Source organism: Crotalus tigris, unplaced genomic scaffold, assembly GCF_016545835.1.
Source record: "Crotalus tigris isolate CLP2741 ecotype Arizona unplaced genomic scaffold, ASM1654583v1 scf7180000017611.44802233496:7321179, whole genome shotgun sequence".
In the NCBI taxonomy this organism is placed as follows: domain Eukaryota; kingdom Metazoa; phylum Chordata; class Lepidosauria; order Squamata; family Viperidae; genus Crotalus; species Crotalus tigris.
The window spans coordinates 3,032,252-3,051,337 of record NW_024096511.1 but is presented as its reverse complement, the minus strand read 5'-3'; the positions used below and the strand labels follow the sequence as shown (position 1 = coordinate 3,051,337).

The 19,086-nt window shown below is 37.3% G+C and overlaps 1 protein-coding gene across 1 annotated transcript in view; it reads right to left on the bottom strand.

The window, feature by feature from the left end:
- STX7 (syntaxin 7) overlaps positions 1–19,086 on the bottom strand; it is a 43,864-nt gene that overhangs the window by 5,854 nt on the left and 18,924 nt on the right. Inside the window, exons 3-8 of the mRNA XM_039324087.1 lie at positions 13,833–13,902; positions 13,135–13,225; positions 9,228–9,365; positions 6,975–7,027; positions 4,889–4,979; positions 3,742–3,814 (exon numbers count right to left, since the gene is read on the bottom strand). Of these exons, the coding sequence (XP_039180021.1) occupies positions 3,742–3,814; positions 4,889–4,979; positions 6,975–7,027; positions 9,228–9,365; positions 13,135–13,225; positions 13,833–13,902 (516 nt within the window). The remainder of the gene's footprint in view (positions 1–3,741; positions 3,815–4,888; positions 4,980–6,974; positions 7,028–9,227; positions 9,366–13,134; positions 13,226–13,832; positions 13,903–19,086) is intronic.

Sequence of the window (19,086 nt, the reverse complement as noted above, 5' to 3'; positions counted from 1 at the left end):
CCAACTGACCAAAAACCGCCTCACCCCTGCCCTGTCCCTGCATCTCCTGCCCGCAGGGCCATCTACCAACTTCACGGCCTGCCACAGCAGATCGCCCAGGCGGCCCAGCAGCGTCATGGCAGCCATGCCCTCTGCCTGCACTCCGCAGCATCATCTGTACATGATGGGGCACAAAGGTAGAGTCTTATCCCCACTGCCCGGCTGCCATATCCTTGGCTGCGCTGCTCTGCACAGGCTATGCCCAGGGTGACTCTCCTCCAGAGGGCTGCTGTTGAAAAGGGGGCCATGGGGGTGCGGGGTTGGGGCAACGGCATGCGTGCCCACAGAGAGGGCTCCGAGTGCTACCTCTGGCACCCATGCCATAGGTTCACCACTACTGACATAGAACATGTTTTCAAACTTTTAGGTGGATAGAAGCTGAGATAAGTGACACGCAATGCTAAAATTCAAACCATTGGAACAGAAACCATCTACAGTGTCATTAAACCACTGAGCCTCAGTGCCTCTTCCAATGCGGTAGTCCTCGACTTACAACCATTTGCTTAGTAAGATTTGAAGTTGCAACAACACTGAACAAAGTGATTTATGACCCGTCCTTGCACTTATAATTGTTCTAATGTTCCTGCAGGATCAAAATTTGGGAACTGGGTAACCAGCATGCATGTACAGTAGTTGCAATGACCTGCGGTCATTGTCATCACCTTCCCAGTTGGCTATTGATAAGTCAAGTCAATGGGGGAAGCTGGATTTGTTTAATGACTGCATAATTCATTTAACCACTGCACTGATTCACTTAACAGCCATGGCAAAAAGATTGTAAAATAAGGCACAACTTGCTTAACAACTGCCTTACTTAGCATCAAAAATTTTGGTCCCAATTGTAGTCATAAGCCCAGGACTATCTGTGCAGATGCTGCTGAAAATGCCAGTAACAGTATCCTGATACCAGGAAAATGTGTGTTTTCTGTCCCCAACAATAGGAATCAAGAAAGAGACTAAACCCTTAAAAAGCTACCTTGAATACATGTAAATTATGGGGTTGAGGGGAGAAAAAGAATCTGCAATGACTGGCATTTTAGTTGAGCCCACTGTTGTCCTTGCTTTGAAGCATAGTTTCCTATATACCCTACTTCTTTTTATTATGGATCTCACTTCCTGTATTATAATCACAACTATTTTACGAAATGAGCTGTGCATAAACAATGTAATAAAAGATACTTTAAAAACCTCATTGCTTATATATATCCTGTGCATGAATTAAGATGATGAATGGGACTTCGTCGAAACGTCGCCAAGACACTTCCAATTTTATGCAGGAGAAAACCCGAATAACCAAAGACCTACATACAAACACCCGCGAAAATCTCAAAATATATATATATATATATATAATGCTGTATGCTACACCCTGTTGCCCAAATATGGGAGAGAGAAATCTTGCTGCTCAAAGCACGAAGCTGAAAACACCAGCCTGAAGATGACGAATGGGACTTTGTCGAAACGTCGCCAAGACACTTCCAATTTTACGCGGGAGAAAACCCGAACAACCAAAGACCTACATACAAATACCCGCGAAAACCTCAGAAAACATATATATGTATGTATGTATATATGTGTATATATATATATATAATTAAACTAGAATACTTCTAACAATTTTGCTATTCATCCTGATCATTTTAACTCTTTGATCTGAATTCTCTGTAGAGTAAGACTACAAGAAGTAAAGCTTCAGGAAAACCTGAAAAATTCTAGGGAACAGTTTAATAAATTCTAACTCTTCAATATTCTTGTTCCCAAAGAAAGAGAGCACCTGCTGTTACATAAAGTACCTGCATGACAGCTGGTATTATACTGAAAATGAACAAGGCATTCCTTAACCCTCCCATGTAATTTGGGCTAAAACTCTCATCCTAGCTATATAACATGTTCAAGGACCATGATGCAGCTAAGCTTTTTGAATTAATCTCATTTCAGATTCCTAGTATACCACAATTCCTCTTAATGCAAGTCTTTCCCCTAAAATAATTCTAGATTTTCCTCAACTGCTACAACATTTATACTTGTAAAAGCTAATAATAATAATAATAATAATAATAATAATAATAATAATAATAATAATAATAATAATAATAATAATAATAATAGTAAAGTTGGAAGGGACCTTGGAGGTCATCTAGTCCAACCCCCTGCTCGGGCAGGAAACCCTACACCATTTCGGACAAATGGCTGTCCAGTCTCTTCTTAAAAACTTCCAGTGTTGGAGCATTTACTGCTTCTGGAGGCAAGCTGTTCCACTGATTAATTGTTCTAACTGTCAGGAAGTTTCTCCTTAGTTCTAGGTTGCTTCTCTCCTTGATTAGTTTCCACCCGTTGCTTCTTGTCCTGCCTTCAGGTGCTTTGGAAAATAGCTTAATTCCCTCTTCTTTATGGCAGCCCCTGAGATATTGGAATACTGCTATCATGTCCCCCCTTGTCCTTCTCTTCGTTAAACTAGACATACCCAATTCTAGCAACCGTTCCTTATATGTTTTAGCCTCCAGTCCCCTAATCATCTTTGTTGCTCTTCTCTGTACTCTTTCTAGAGTCTCAACATCTTTTTTACATCGTGCTGACCAAAACTGGATGCAGTATTCCAAGTGTGGCCTTACCAAGGCATTGTAAAGTGGTATTAATACTTCACGTGATCTTGATTCTATCCCTCTGTTAATGCAGCCTAGCACTGTGTTGGCTTTTTTGGCAGCTGCAGCACACTGCTGGCTCATATTTAAGTGATTGTCCACTAGGACTCCGAGATCCCTCTCACAGTTACTACTATTGAGCATGGAACCACCTATACTGTACTTGTACATTTGGTTTTTCTTGCCTAAATGTAGAACCTTGCTTTTTTCACCATTGAATTTCATTTTGTTAGTTAGTGCCCAGTGTTCAAGTCTGTCCAGATCCTTCTGTATCTTAAGCCTGTCTTCTGGAGTGTTGGCTATTCCTGCCAGCTTGGTGTCATCTGCAAATTTGATGAGTTCCCCATCTATCCCTTCATCCAAATCATTGATGAAGATGTTGAAGAGTACTGGGCCCAGAACAGAGCCCTGGGGCACCCCACTACACACTTCCCTCCATATAGATGCAGTTCCATTGAGGACCACTCGCTGAGTACGGCCGGTCAGCCAGCTACGGATCCATCTGGTGGTGGTTCTGTCTACCCCACGTTTTTCTATCTTGTCAAGTAGTAGGTTGTGATCTACTTTATCAAATGCCTTACTGAAGTCCAAGTAAATTATGTCCACAGCATTCCTCTGATCCACTAATTTTGTCACTTGGTCAAAGAATGCAATAAGATTTGTCTGGCATGATCTATTTTTGACAAACCCATGTTGGCTTTTAGTAATGACTTTGTTTGCCTCTAGGTGTTCGTTGATTCGTTGTTTGATTATCTTTTCCAGGATCTTCCCAGGTATTGAGGTCAGGCTGATAGGTCTGTAATTCCCTGGATCCATTTTTTTTCCTTTTTTGAGGATGGGAACTACATCAGCTCTTTTCCAGTCCTCTGGTAGTTCCCCTGTGCTCCAGGATCTTTGAAAAATATAGTTCAGTGGCTCCGATATTACATCTGCCAGTTCCTTGAGAACTCTGGGGTGTAATCCATCTGGTCCTGGCGATTTGAACTCATCTAATACAATATAACAAACATGCCCAAATGCGACAAAAAAGCAAGATCTCAAAAGGTTGACCTCTGCTTACCTATCACATCTCCTTGTTCGTGAATCATCATACCCAAATCTTTAAATATTTCATTTATGTCAAGAATGTCTGACTACAAAGAAAGAAACTGTATTAAAACAATGTTCAAATAAGTATAATGCAATCACAGAAATAAACTGCAAGTAATTTAGAGTAGAAAGAACAGAGGAAACAAACACAGGACAGAGATGTTTTGATGAGACATCTAGTTTGTAAGCAATTTTCAATTTGTAATATGGTAATGTTTGAGGAGATTAGAAAACCATCATTGGAGAATGTAAATTTGAAGGGTAGGATAAAAATTATGAATGAGTTGCTTATTAACAGAGATTATATACAGATAACAGTGCAATATAGTATATGTGTTTGTGTGTGTGCGTGTGTGTGACCTGTATCAATATTACAGAGAAACCTTTGTATATTTGTGTGCATATTATTTAATTAAAAGCAAAAATAAGAAGAATGAAAAATAACAAGTAGAAAGCAGAATAAATGTGTTTCAAATGCTGAACATAAGTATGAACATGACTTTGTTCATTTCCTATCTTTTTTAAAATACAATTTTAGACTTAATTCTTCCAATAAAATTATTTACAAATCACAGACTTCATGAGCAAGAATACAAAACTTACAAGAATTCTGAGGCAATTATTTAATTCATGTTTATATCATATAACAATAATGGGGACAGACGTATCTAGTATCTCTGGTTCCATAGTCTTAGTTAATTCAAAGTCTTTGGATTTTACAAAATTGGTGTACTTTTGTCTTAGCAAGTTCTCTGTTGAGTGTGTAGATTACGCTTAGGTTATTCGATAGCGGTATTTACCCCCAAACTGGGGAAATCCATTTGTCTTAGGAATCAGAATCTAACCTCCAATGGGAATTGACATTCTAGCAGATCTTCAAGGTTCAAGATTATGAAAGACCATTTTAATGACACTTTGGTATCCATGAAGAAAGCAAACTTTAAACTCTTGTAAAGTAATGGTAATGCTATGTGATGTCCTGAGCAATGTGGTTCTTATTCATTAATTATAGGAGCTATTAGCTTAAAGGGCAACAAGCTCCATCTCAAGCTGTTTTAGTTCATGGATATAATATGATAAATCACATCTTGTTCTTGATCTCAACAGCCAATGCTCACCTCCAGCTGCCTGATGGCTGATTCTCTTTCTTCAATGAGCCGAAGATCATCTTCTGTGATTTCTTCATCTAGTACTTGGGTCTGAGGTTGGCTTTGGGTTAAACATACACAAAACACCTCAGTACATTAACCTCAAAGTGAGTAATGGGTACAAGCAATCGTCCCAATATTCCAACTTACTAAGAATCTAACAGTTCAATCTCTCATAAAAAGAAGCACAGCATCCTTTTTTAAATTCCAATTACAAGATACTTCTTAAAGGCTTCTTCTCAAGAAATTTTGGGATGCATTTCGTCATTGTTTATCAAATTGCAATCCTATATAGACCCTTCAATGGAAGCATTACATTAACTTTTGAGTCATGGGGGAGACTAAGGTTACAGGTAGTCCTTGAGTTATGACCATAATACAGCACACCACAGTCATAACTTGTGATGGTTGTAAAGCGAAGACTGACCTGATTTTATGACTTTTTTGGGTGGTGGTCATTAAGCAAATCCAAGGGTTGCTATGGGCCAGTTTTGCAAATGCTAGTTTTTGGCAATCGATAGTAAAATGCTGTCATGTGACCATGGGACTCAAATGGTCACAAATGTGGGGAAGTTACTGAGTGCCTGAAGTGTAGTCGTGTGGCCATGGAAGAGCGGCAACCATCGGAAGTTTGAATCTGTGATGTAAGTACTCCTCCCAGATATGTCCACCTTAACTTCAAACAGTTGCTAAACAACTGATCATAAATCGAGGATTACCTATAGTGAAGAGAAGGAAAAGCTGGGGAGGCAGCTTCCCAAACATCCTTGTTATTGGAACTCAAGGAGGCTATCCTGACAGAAAATGTTTTCTATGTTGTGTTTTTTCAGCCCATTGAACCTTAATGCAAAAATCAAGATAACTAGATTGCCTCCAAATAAATTCTCCTTTCCTGTCTACTGCTGCTCTGGAACACTTCTCTGAAATACATTGGTGGAGCAAGATGCAGACTTTTTCTGTTAAGATTTGTCCTATGTTCCAGTAAAGCGTATATGTCACTATTTTAAGAGTTTTATAAAAAAAAAAAAAACCCCAGCTTTTTTAATACTCCCATGGGGCTTTTAATCGATGCTGCACTTAATTTGTTTCACAGAGCTTAATCAGATTTTTAGCATATTGGGCTCAACAGATTTTTCTAACATACATGTACATTATTTACTTTAAAAATGAACATAACAAGAGAATAAGATGTATATGGTTTCTAACTACTTGTGCTCGGAAAGGTAGTTTACGCAGCCCATTTTACTGAATGTGTTTTGGAGAAAACTATGTGGAACAATAGTTGTCCCAGATGTGGAAGTTTGGTTCCTAAACCCTGTATACACTTATAGGAAAGGGAAGAACACCTTCTTAAATGAAAAATAAGTACTAGCAGTACCAGCATTGAAAATTGACTACTACTATAACAATCCTCAAAATCTGCTCCCCCCCCCATTACATATTATGTTACTATACTAGCATGATTCTCATGTTTGTACACTAGAGGGCAATGCCTTTGGCTCTTACAGCTAATCCCCCACTCCTATCAATCTTCCAATTTCTCTTCAAATTGCAGACAATAATGATGGGAGACAAACCATTCAAACAGGGACTTTCGAATGATTCACGTTAACAATGAGGAAAAAAATCATTAATGTAATTCTGAAAAAAAAAACCAGCATATCAAGTTAAAATCACAGTATACTTTGTAATACAGTAGTGTTGTATTATTGTTGCTTATTAGAGACGCAAGGATTTATATCTCTAATAAGGAGCCATGGTGGTGCATTGGTTAGAATGCAGTATTGCAGGCTAACCCTGCCTTTCACTGCTAGCAGTTTGATCCTGACTGGCTCAAGATTGACTCAGCCTTCCATCCATCTGAGGTTGATAAAATGAGGACCCAGATTGTTGGGGGCAATATGTTGACTCTGTAAACAGCTTAGAGAGGGCTGTAAGGCACTGTGAAGCGGTATATAAATCTATGTGCTATTGCTAAATGCTATTGCTATTGTATTTTTTTCATACTTCAATATTTTTTAAGTGGAATGATTTTATATTCTATCATATTTCTTACCTATCCCAAGATACAAGGGTTCCTTCTTTGTAACTTTCTTCTGGGGCACCACCCTGTCAAATGATATAAAAATAACAGGTTACAACTTTGGAAGGGGAGTTAAATGTACTTCAGTGCTCACCAGCAAAAATTTAGCACTTAATCAGATAAAATAACAGATCTGGAGGACTGAACTGTAGTCCCAAATTAAACTCTGATATAACAAGAAGAGATCAAGGGGATTATGAAATGTAATTCCAGAGTCTGATATTAGAAGATTGGTGTAGCACAAGCATTCAACACTGTGTGATGCCCAAATCCAAACACAAGTGTGATTTAGACTAGGGCCTAATACTGAAAATTTAAGAATGTACTCAGCATCTTTCTGATTAAAAATAGCAATGAGGAACTGAAAGACAGAGAATGAAGGCAAAACAGAAGAGAGACATCATGGAGGTTGGAGACTAGCCATATGAGAGGCTTGGGGACATTTTATTTTCCTATTTTCAAAAAACAAGGGTGGGGATCTTTCTAGGACAGGGGTGTCAAACTGCAGGCCCGTGGGCCGGATGTGTCACGAGGAAACCGCGCCCACCCCACTGCTGGCAATGGGGAAAAAGTTCCAATACTCGTGACGCGACCTCACGAGTTTGACATATCTGGTCTAGGACATCAGACAGTTCTTATAATGTGCAAGGAAAAACAATTGGGATAAGGTTAGATGTAATTGCTTACAACAGTAATGTAAAATAGGATCTCCTGCAGATTGAAGATTAAACTGCCTTTTCTGATTATTGTGATCCCGAACACCCTTGAGGGTTGATTGGGAAATTCCTCTAAATATTGTGAGATGAGTGCAAGAGTGATCCAATCTTAGATTATTCTTTCCTTCCATAGCAGCAGTTTTATCCCGTATCCCAATCCTCGATAATGGCTTTTTGGGGGAGGGAGCAGGAGGTTGTATAAGATGAAGAGATTAAAATAGTCTATCAGTTTTAAATTCACCTAAAGAAGGATCAAGTTAATACACTTCCCAGTTCCATAATAACTGCTTAGGATTCACTGCTCAATGCAGACTTCAACTTCATAGAAAAAAAATAGCAGAAAGCAATGATTAGAGAGACAATTTGGTGTATTGGTTAACTAGAAACCAAGAGACTATGAGTTCTAGTCCTGCCTTAAGCACAAAGCCAGTTAGGTGACTTTGGATCAGTTACTTTCTCTCAATCCCAGGAGGATGGCCTTGGCAAACCATTTCTGAAAAACCTTGCCAAGAAAACTTGTAGAGATTTGTCCAGGTAGTGTCTAAGAATCAGATATAATTGAACAGAAGAAAAAAAAAACATGCAGAGAATCTTAAGTTAAGTATTTCCTTAGGCAAGTATAATATCAAATACCTGCACATCATACAGTGTTATCTATTCTATTCAGGTTTCTGTAAATCCCACACACTGACAAAAAATAAGGCTGAGAGTCTTCCTTTTTGGTCCATCCTGTATTCAGATCCGACTTGGGCTGGCATGATTCCTGGACACAATAAAATCTCCCAAGTTATTTCCTCTATTTATCTAACTATAATTTATTGTGATTCCAGAAGATCTGGCATTTGACTGTTATTGCATTTCCTAAATGGACTTTAGTAATGGATTGCACAGAAATGAGATTTCTACTGTACATCATGCACTCTAAAACATACATTGTAATGAGAAAAAAAATGGTATCATCTATCCCAGACATGTCAAACACAAGGCCCAGGGGCCAGATGCGGCCTGCAAAGTGGTTTCATGTGGCCCGCGAAGCCATCCTGGAAACAGTGAGGGAATAGCCCCCTCTGTCTTGGCCCTGGCCCAAGCCAGCCAGGAGCCAATGTACAATTTTGTGGTGGCCATCTATGCTGAAATGCATTCAGTCTTAGCTCCATAAGCCCCCCCCCCGCATGGCCTGAGAGGAACAGTGAGGCTCCTCCAGTGGACCATGTCTTGGCACTTGCCCTGGTCCCATCCCCTTCTTCCAGAGACCCTCAGATCTGCCCCACTTCTGCCCAGGCCCCCACAGGCAGCCTTGACACAAACGATGTAGAGCTGGCCACTCCCACCCAGTAGGCCACACTCAGTAGGCTGCACCCACCCTGGCCACACCCACCTGGCCTCCTGAGGGCAACTGCAATGCTGATGCGGCCCTCAATGAAATTGAGTTTGACACCCCTGATCTATCCCACTTCTTTCAATATTTTCCAGAATTAGTGAAAGTGTGGATTAATTCATTTATACTTACTGATACTCTAGAACTGGCTCGAACTCTTGCTACAAATTCTCTCTCCTTCTCAGCAGCTTGTCTTTGGACCCGCTGGAAATTTGTAAGTGTTGTGGTGAACTCATTCACTAGTCGATCCTTTTGAATTCTTCTCTGTCGCTGAACAAAGAAGGCAAACAAAGAAATCAAAGTAATTTCACCCCAAACCAGTTCTTTAACCAATCTGCTGAACTTTGGAGAAATTTAATTTTATACAATGTTCTACTATTGGAATTTGACAGGCCTCTATCTTTAGACTGGCTTCACGTATCATATGATACCGTTATATTACACTATAACGTAATGTGTGCACCCAGCAAAGAATTGTTCTATACAATTCCATGTCTCATTCCAATGGAAATCAAATCCTTTCTTTAAAATGAGTGTCAAACTTCTAAAAATTCAATCACTCTGTCAATTCTTTTTATGTAGTTTTATAAAGTATATAATTTAAATATGTATGTATTTAATACATATGTTGATTTCAATTCAGTTTCTATCTATCTATCTATCTATCTATCTATCTATCTATCTATCTATCTATCTATCTATCTATCTATCCATCCACCCACCCACCCACCCACCCACCCTCCCACCCACCCATCCAGTTTAGATGGTCGCCCATCTCAATGAGTGACTTTAGGTGGTGAACGAAATTAAATAAAAATAAAAATAATTACAAACATTAAAAAAGTTAAAACTCAAAGCAGCCAAGAAGCACAGAACCCAAATCATTAATATTTTATACCCATTTGCAATTCTTTTTAACATTCATAGAAAAAATATGTTCACCTTCATGTACATTCCCAACATACACATTTTCTTTCATTCTTTTCCAAGATTGCATTGCAAAATGTGGGAAAATGGGGATATGTGTATATAATTATATTTCAATTAGGGAATATAGAGAAGTGGAGATGAGATTCACATTAAAATGCAAGCAAAATAATTTCTTCACCATCATTATTTATGACAAGGTCAACTATTATTATAATATCCCCGGATATTAAAATTATTTTCTTTATAAAGATGCTAAAGTTTTGCACATCAGTGAAATTCCCATAATCCTTTTTGAATGGATTGTATGGAAGTATAAATGTTTAGACATCTAAATGGACATGGGGAGTGCTTTTAAGGGCTGCCAAACCAGTTCAAACAGACATCTTTTGGTAATTGTGACCTACCCAAAGGTATCCATATTCTAGTAGCTTCTATGCTAAAATACTCAGAATATTTATTAACCACATGTATATTCTGCGTTTCCTTTAGAAGTTCAAGGTGATGTACATGGATATCTCTTCTAATTTTTTTTCCCCTGCAACTGTGTGGGGTAACTTGGGTAGAGAAATAACTAAAGTCATCAAGAAGAGAACTATCAAATAGATAATTCAACACAGGTTTCTTTGGTCCTAGTCCCTCTACTTTAGGTACTATATACTACATCTGGTAGATAGGTAAATAGGAATGCAAGAAATATACAGGAAGTCAGGGTCCCATTGATTTTAGAAATACATTTGATGGGACCACGTAAAAGGATCTTTTCAGTGGTAGCCTAAAAACATGGTTTTGTCAGTGGACCTCGGGACCATGAATGGAGAAGGAGCCAATCAAGTGATTGAATTGATTGTATTGCTGCTGCCATGGAGGTGAGGGTGGGGTTATAGGAGTTAGAGGGAGTCATGGTGGCGTAATGGTTAGAATGCAGTAATTGACTCTGCTCATTGCCAGGAGTTTGATCCTGATTGGCTCAAGGTTGACTCAGCCTTCCAAGATCAGTAAAATGAGGACCCAGATTGTTGGGGGCAATATGCTGACTCTGTAAAGCACTGTGAAGCAGTAGATAAGTCTAAGTACTATTGCTATTATAGGTTTTTATGTTATGGATTTTTATATGTTGTAAGCTGCCTGGAGTCATCTATGTGTGATTTGGGTGGCCATATAAATTTGTTTTAACTAACTAACTAATTAATTAAATATAATCCACTGATAAACTGAACATCTGTTTCTAACACGTGTGCTGGATCAATTTAAATGAAAAAGTATGAATAACTTAACTTCTCCTTTCTCAAAAGCCCAGGAGGCTATTTACAGCACAAACAAAACGAAACCAAATGTTATGCTATATATCTTTTACATAAACATCCCCCAAGAGAATAGTTATCAATGCAAAACATTTCAACCTTCAGCCACCTGTTTTGATCTCAAAATAATACATCCATATTTCAAGCATTTTAGTCCAATCTCACATCTCTTCTTGATGTGAAGATTTTTCCCGAAGTCTAGTCAAATCAGTAGTTGGCAATTGCCCTACTGCTATTAATTTAGAGAGGGGAGGATGAGGTAGGAGAGAATATGGAGAAGAAAGCAATGGGTTAAACACATACCAAGAGAAAATGAAATTGCTTACACAAGAGTGTCTGCAAGGCCACTTATTGCTCTTTTGAAAAGATTCTATGCTATAGTAGAGAACTTAAGTATGTATTCAAATAATGAGATTGTTTTCTTGGCTGTTATTCTACAAGCTAAGAAACAGTATCAGATTACACACACACCAATTCATTTACATGCTCAAACAAGAATTTCCCTTATAATATCACAATAAAGTTCCGGGGTGGGATGGGGGGAAGATGCCAAACTTTCTATCTGATCTTAGTGGAATAACATGGCTATTACAAACAAAAGGATGCTGCATTTTTATGAACACTTTTAAGGAAACTTCTCACAGAAATTTTGTTTTTAAAAAAGTACATTTTGTGCATATCTGCCTGGTTTGTTTATCTGCAGGCAAGGAGAAGTAGTAAGTGAGAACAGCTGAGAGGTTAGCTTTTCTGTCCTATTAATATGTCAGCCCAGTAGTTCAGGAATTATTTAAAGAACTTAAAAATATAGTACATCTTTGCTAAAATTAAAATCTCCAGCTCTACCAATAAAAGATTCTAACCTGAACAAACTGCTTTTTCAGTAGGTGACAGCAGACTTGTATTCCCCTGGTTCCTCTGGGGATTTACAGTATTTTAATATTTTACAAACTGTTTTTAAAAATACTCTAGATTCACCAATGTTTCAGCAACATTGTCCAGTAGCAGTCAGCATGGACTGCCATTTCACCTTCTTTTGCAGCCTTTATCCTAAATTTCATTATCTCTGAAAGAATTTCAAGATTTATCATATCAGAACATAGCCAATTAAAAGAAATTGATGGAACCTTTCAATTTGGGTGTTTTATCCTAAACATGAAACAAGATGTGTTTTTTATTTGGTGTGTTTCCTATCTACTATCAAGAGTTGGAATTCAGGAATTTGGAGGGATGTCGCTAGATATCAAAAAGCTGCTGTTTCAGAAATTTGAACTAAGGCCACAGAATTTGGGGTTTCTTTAATCTTTATCCTTTATCTCTCTTGTTTAACACACATCACCAAGCAAAGAAGAGGCAACTTTTAAAAACAGAGTTGTTCTGGATTTTAATTCACCAAGATAGCAACCTAGTCAATGGCTATGTTATACTATGCTACGTTATGCTATGATATGAAGATAGTTCTAAATATTTGTTATAGTTTTATCATTAGACTCCTATATTGCAAATGTAACCATTGACAGTCACATAATTGCATATTCTAAAAAACCAGCAATCAATCATCAATAGAATGATTGCATAATTTTACAGTCTGTGCTGTTATAATGATTATAATCGGCAGGCCATCCTATAATCCAAACAGTTCAGAAATATCTAGCTTTTTAATTGTGACAAATACATCAACTTCTTTTAGTATGTTTTCCTGTATTTGCCTCAGGAATCAATGCTTGCAAGCACATATCACAGAACTGGAAGAATAACAAAACTTTATAAAAAAACCCCAAACTTTTTATACAAACACTACGTTCGTATACCTGCTCACTTATTGAAGGCAGAGATCCAAATTCTTTTATGTATTTGTCTGTCTCTTTCGCAAGTTGATTTGTATATTGCTGCTTTTGTTGCCTAAGAGAGAAAGTTACAGGTGACTTGCTGGCTTACTTTACAAACATTACTGTATCACTATCAACTGTCTTTAAGATAAACCTTTGGGAAATAGATGTTTATTACTGAATGTGTCCAAAATAACTCCTGGCTTTAGTTCAATGCAGATCAAAAGCAAAGAATTGAATAGTGCTGAAGCAGATTTCATTTCATAAAAAGAATAGTTATTGATCAAAACTGATGACATAAAATCTACAAAAGAAATTTAGTATTTATACATAAAGAGGCTCACAAAATCTTTACTTTGAGTTTATTGCAGTTTGACTGCAACATTCAATGATAAATGTCAAAGGTAGCAAACGTGTAGTTCAAACTTTCTGAATCAATTTAATGGCTTTCATTAGCTCAATGGTGGGGGGGGGGAGATTGTTTCGATCTGGGTGTCTGGCAATGCCAACAATATACTTGATGTATTAACATGTCAATAAACAGATAAATGTTCGCTCCCTCTCTTTCATTTTGTTCTCAAATGTTTTTAAGATGCTAAGCGCTTTGATAAGATCCTAGCATTTATTGAGAAGTTATCTACAATGCAACCAAATGAAAGGTCATCTCATGAAGCACTTACAGCTGTTGCCGCAATTCATGTGTGTCTTGTGGGGTTCCAAGTTGATTCAGTATTCTTTGTATTTCTGCAGCTGTTTGGGATGGGGGGGGGGGAAGAAGAAGAGATTTTGTAAGTGATACAGTTCCATACGTCATGCATCCCTAATTGAAAATTCAGAAATACATACCAATTAACAGGGTTGGAGAAGATCCAATTCAACACAACTACTGTAATATACATGCACATTGTATAAGATAGATCATAGTACATCTGAACCAGTAAAAGCTGAACCCTCTCCAACCACACTTTAAAAACCTTTTAGCATTTTAAGTAGAATTGATGCTACACAAATACCTGTAGTGCTTAAGAAAAATGCTTACTTGATAGCAGTAATTTCATATCTTCAATCTTATGTCAAGAGAACAAGAAACGTAGATCAAAGCAGATCAAGCAGAAGAGCCTAAATCCCTAACAAGGTACAGATGATTCCTTTCTGTATTATTTCAGGCAATGAATATACTACAGTTGTGACAAATACTGGCACATAAAGATTTTGAATCTAGCTTTTAAGCCTCTAAAATGTAAAGAGATTACTTATAATTTAGCAAAAAGAAAGAAGGATTGTATGTGGGGCTGATCTGTTGTTGTAATTAGGAATCCTATTTTAAAAATTCCAAAACCTTCACCCATATGTCATCAATTATGGGATATGCTGACTAGAAATAGCCCCTTACATATACATCAATTGGCACATGAAATCAAGAATGAAAAGATTTGCATTTTGTAATCACAGATATAAAGGGGTGGTTAAATTGAAAGGACACATGTATCAGCTGTTAGGTAATCTTTTTACTTTTGAATTTAGACTTCACTTTTTCCAGACCTAAAATTGGTGTAGTCCTCCCCAAACTGATGCCCACCATTTGTGTTAAATTTGAACACTTTTAGCTAGACAGGTACACTCAAGGCAGATGGAACCAGAATAAAATTACTCAAGAATTCAACATAGTTAACACACATCCAGGAAAATGAATATGAATCAGAGCATCATGCCAAACCATAGAATATTTGATATGCAGGGGGTAGAGGGAATGCTGTCGAAGGTATCCTAGTTTGTGAAACTATATTAACCATAGTTTTTGCTATGGTTAAAGTCAAATTTAACAGGGTTTTACTAATTCACATTGAAAAAGATTGGTTTTTTTTTAAAAAAACCCTCAGCTTTAAAGCATTTTTAAAATTTTAAAATTTATTATTAAATTTATTTGTACCCATCTTGTAGTTCGAGATGACAAATAAAAAAGAAGGTAAAGAACAAAATTTAAGACTGCTACATATATACCAGAATGTTTTAAACTAATTCTTAAGAGTTCCCAGAGATCATGGTAGAGAAAATATATAAAAATGATTTGTAGATCTATTGAAAATCGTTGAAATGCATAAGCTGACATACTGGCTTTTAAGATTATCATTCAGAATTAACCTATCTTTGAAAGATGTTACATTTACTTAATTGCGCATATTAAATGTGGTCTGAATTGGCTTACAGATCACTAGGACGTTTTATGGGTGATTGCCACCTGCTGGCCATTCTTCTTCAGCCTTAGAGATTAATTCCATGTCAAAATTCACCAAAGAAATAAAAACTTCTATTAAAATGAATTCAGAGCAATTTTTTAAAAAATAAAAATTAGACTAAGTTACAAGGAAACATTCTATTTGTTAATTTGGTAGTCTCTTTGTTGATGTGAACCAATAGGTGCCAGTATCTAGCTAACCTTGTCTAGGCTCAAAAGCTAAGTAGGTTAGAGCTTGATTAGCATTTGGATGGGAGATCTCCAGGTGATATCAGCAGTGGAGGTGAAGCTGGAACATCCAGATGGCAATGGCAAACTACTTCCCAGATGTAGTACAGAGTAGAGCTTGACTTGAGGGTAATGTTATCATTTATTCATGCAGTAGATTGATTGAAAATGTGGCCTTAATTAATTATAGTGAATCTAGTTAAGGTTGACTGAAAGCTAGCTTCTTAAAAAAAATTATAAACTATATTCTTACACCTCTCCTTTCCTCTCCATGACTTCTACTGTGTAATGTTAGCATTTGAGGTACTGGATGAGCCATTAAAATGGAGAAAACTCAGTAAGCCAATTATGTTTTTATTGATGGAACAAATTAAAAGAGCTATGCTGCTTTAGAATCAGGTGGGCAGCCTGCTATGGTCCGAACGTCTTGAACCAGCTCCATCATATCAAGTTAGCAGGGCCAATGGCTAGAGAATGAGTCTGCAGCAAAAGCCACTGCTGCTTACAAGATATGATCAAGGCATCATCTAGTGTAGGATTTGTCCTCAATATACCAAAGTATATCAAGAAGAATATAGAAAGAAAAGTGGACTGGTGGAAGTGTTCAGCTTTACTGTAAATGATGCCGATTGTTTAAAACTATGTCTTCCTAGGACTAGAATGGCTTGACACATGCACTGATAACATATCTGGCAAGAAGAGAAAGTGCTGCTACTCATCCTGATGAGACTCAAGCAGCAAAAATATTATTGATCAGCATGTAACTATGTGGGTGAAAGTCCTTAAAAGTCAAACTAAAAACAGTTGCTCCATAGATGCTTCCTAAGCTTTCACACTACACCCTACAGATAAAATTGAAAAAAACTTCTAATGAATGATGGCTTGACGCAGATCACATATAAAACAACTCTGAATTGTCACTATTCCATAGGTCTGCATTGGGATAAATGGAGAGGAAAAAAAGTATTTCATAATGTTACTTCTAAAAGATGTCAATTATACTCAGAGTCCCAGAAGACTCTGCATTAAAGTTGATCATTATTTTATTCCTGTATTACACAGAAGAGTTATTAACTAAGAAATTTGTAGACCATGAACCATTTGTAGACCATTAAATTGAAAAATGTTTGGGTTATTTTAGATGGTAATATCAGGCTTGTCAGATGTTATATTTTTTCTATCCTGCTCTATAGAGTAGAGAGTTGGTCTCTGACAGAAGGCCACCCGAAGATACTAGAAGCATTTGAAATGTGGATTTACAGGCAGCTGTTATGTATAGGCTGGGCTGACAAGATCAGAAATGAGGAGGTGATAAGCCACCTGGGAAAGCCAAAGGAAACCATCAAAACAATTAAAAAATGAAAGTTAGAATATTTCGGACATGTGATGCGATACCCAGAAAAATACAGCATACTCCATTTAATCCTCCAGGGAAAGATTGAAGGCAAACGAGGTCCAGGCAGAAGAAGAACATCATGGCTTCAAAATCTAAGGGACTGATTCGGACAAAACTCAGCAGCACTTTTTCATGCGGCTGCTGACAAAAATATGATCGTCAACATGATCTCCAACATCTGATAACGGGTATGGCACAACAACAAGAAGAATATAGTTATCATTTTATAAAATAAATTTTTCTGTCTTCTGATCTATTTAATAGGTTATTATCAACAGCAATCACCAAATTCACATATTCCATTAATTGCACTAATGTAGTGAATAATTGTCTGGGTTGTCAAAACACTAAGCTATAAACCATAGTTCACAAACCACAGGGATTAAAGTTTACAACATCCTCAGTCAATACTAAATAAACTACATTGTTATATTTTGGTATCGGTGAGGCATTGACGAGGCAGCAGGTGCAAACAACTACTCTTTTATTAGGTCAAAACAGAAGCAGCCCAAACTGCTGCTTAACCACTATTTATACAGCTCACCACTAGGCGGCAGCCAATAGAATTAAAGCAGTATTTCCCTCCTATAGGCAAGATAATTAACATGTAGATAGTCAGTCTGGAGCTTAAACAGGTGCAGCCGTTTGACCGTTTCCAACCGTTTCCAAGCAATTAACCTCAATACATAACACACATTATGATTCATCAAGATATGTGAACCTAATCAATATGTTGATCATTATTTTATAAAATAAGAATATTTTAGTACATCAGATTACCACCAGGAGATAAAAGGCCCAAGGAATAGAACTATGTAAAGTAGCATTCTATAGTGGTATGTGGGAAAGACCTTGAATTATGGAGTAAAGAGATGCTGCCAAGGGAACGCTCAGATAAAAGACAGCGTAGCCCAGAGATGAACAAGGGGCAGAGCAAGAGGCTCAGAAGGGACCCTCCTTAGTTTCTCAGGCTGTAAAGATAGAAGGAGAGTTATACTTTAAGATTCTGTTAATGTACCCTTACAAAAGTAGCTCATCTGTCCATTATTTCCTGTCTTGTTTGCCTCCTTAATTTTACTGCTTTCTTCTTTTCTAATGAAGTTTGGTAGCCTTCTGGCCACCCCATTCCAGAAAACGTATGATGCAGAGGAAGCAATGCTATGGGTCCCATCAACCCGATTATTCCGGCTAATGGGGTCCAGGAGGAGGGCCTTCTCTGCTGTGGCTCCTACCCTCTGGAACATTTTGCTCCTCGATATGAGGTTGGCCCCAATTCTCCTATCTTTTTGTAAGGGCCTAAAGTTGTGGCTGTGCCAGTTGGCTTGTGGTCCCCGTGGGGGAACAGCGCAATGGAGGTGTTGATTGAGTAATAACAGATCCCATCTCCACCCCCCCTCCACCCCCGCCTTCCCATGTGTCCTTGTTTTAATGTCTTTTTATATTTTAACTGTATATGAAACTGTAAGCCACCCAGAGTTACCCTATGGTAAAATGGTAGGTCAATAAATATTATAAATAAATAATAATAATAAAAAAAGTCTATATATAGTTTAAGAGCAGATTATTTTTAGTACTTTTATTACCTGAAAATTGTAAAAATTAGAGTATTTTTATGACAAGTACAATATAGAATCTTTGCATTATATAATATCTATCACAACTCCCTTGCTAGCTACACAGGATGAAAGCATCACATGTATAAAATAATTATTCAATTAAGAGCAATCAATTATACCATCCATATTGCTTCATCTTAAACACAAATGAACCATAGTTTTGCAGTTCTGTTAATTCATGTATATTTTTTAAGATAAATTCCTAGTGTCAATTCCATGGTGAGTGTTCCAGGACTTTTGAAGGATACTAAACTGAATTTTGCTCAATTTAGAATGATTCAGAAGTTAATAAATCACAGTACTAAGGTTACATACAGAACTGTGTCAACAGCATAATCTAATTGCCTTTGTTTATTCTCCTATCATTCTTACTCAAGGACTTTTCCAATTTTGGAGTTCTGAAGCTGAAAAAGGAAAGAATTCAAATGTTGAATAGTGGACGGGGGCGGAAACTGTTA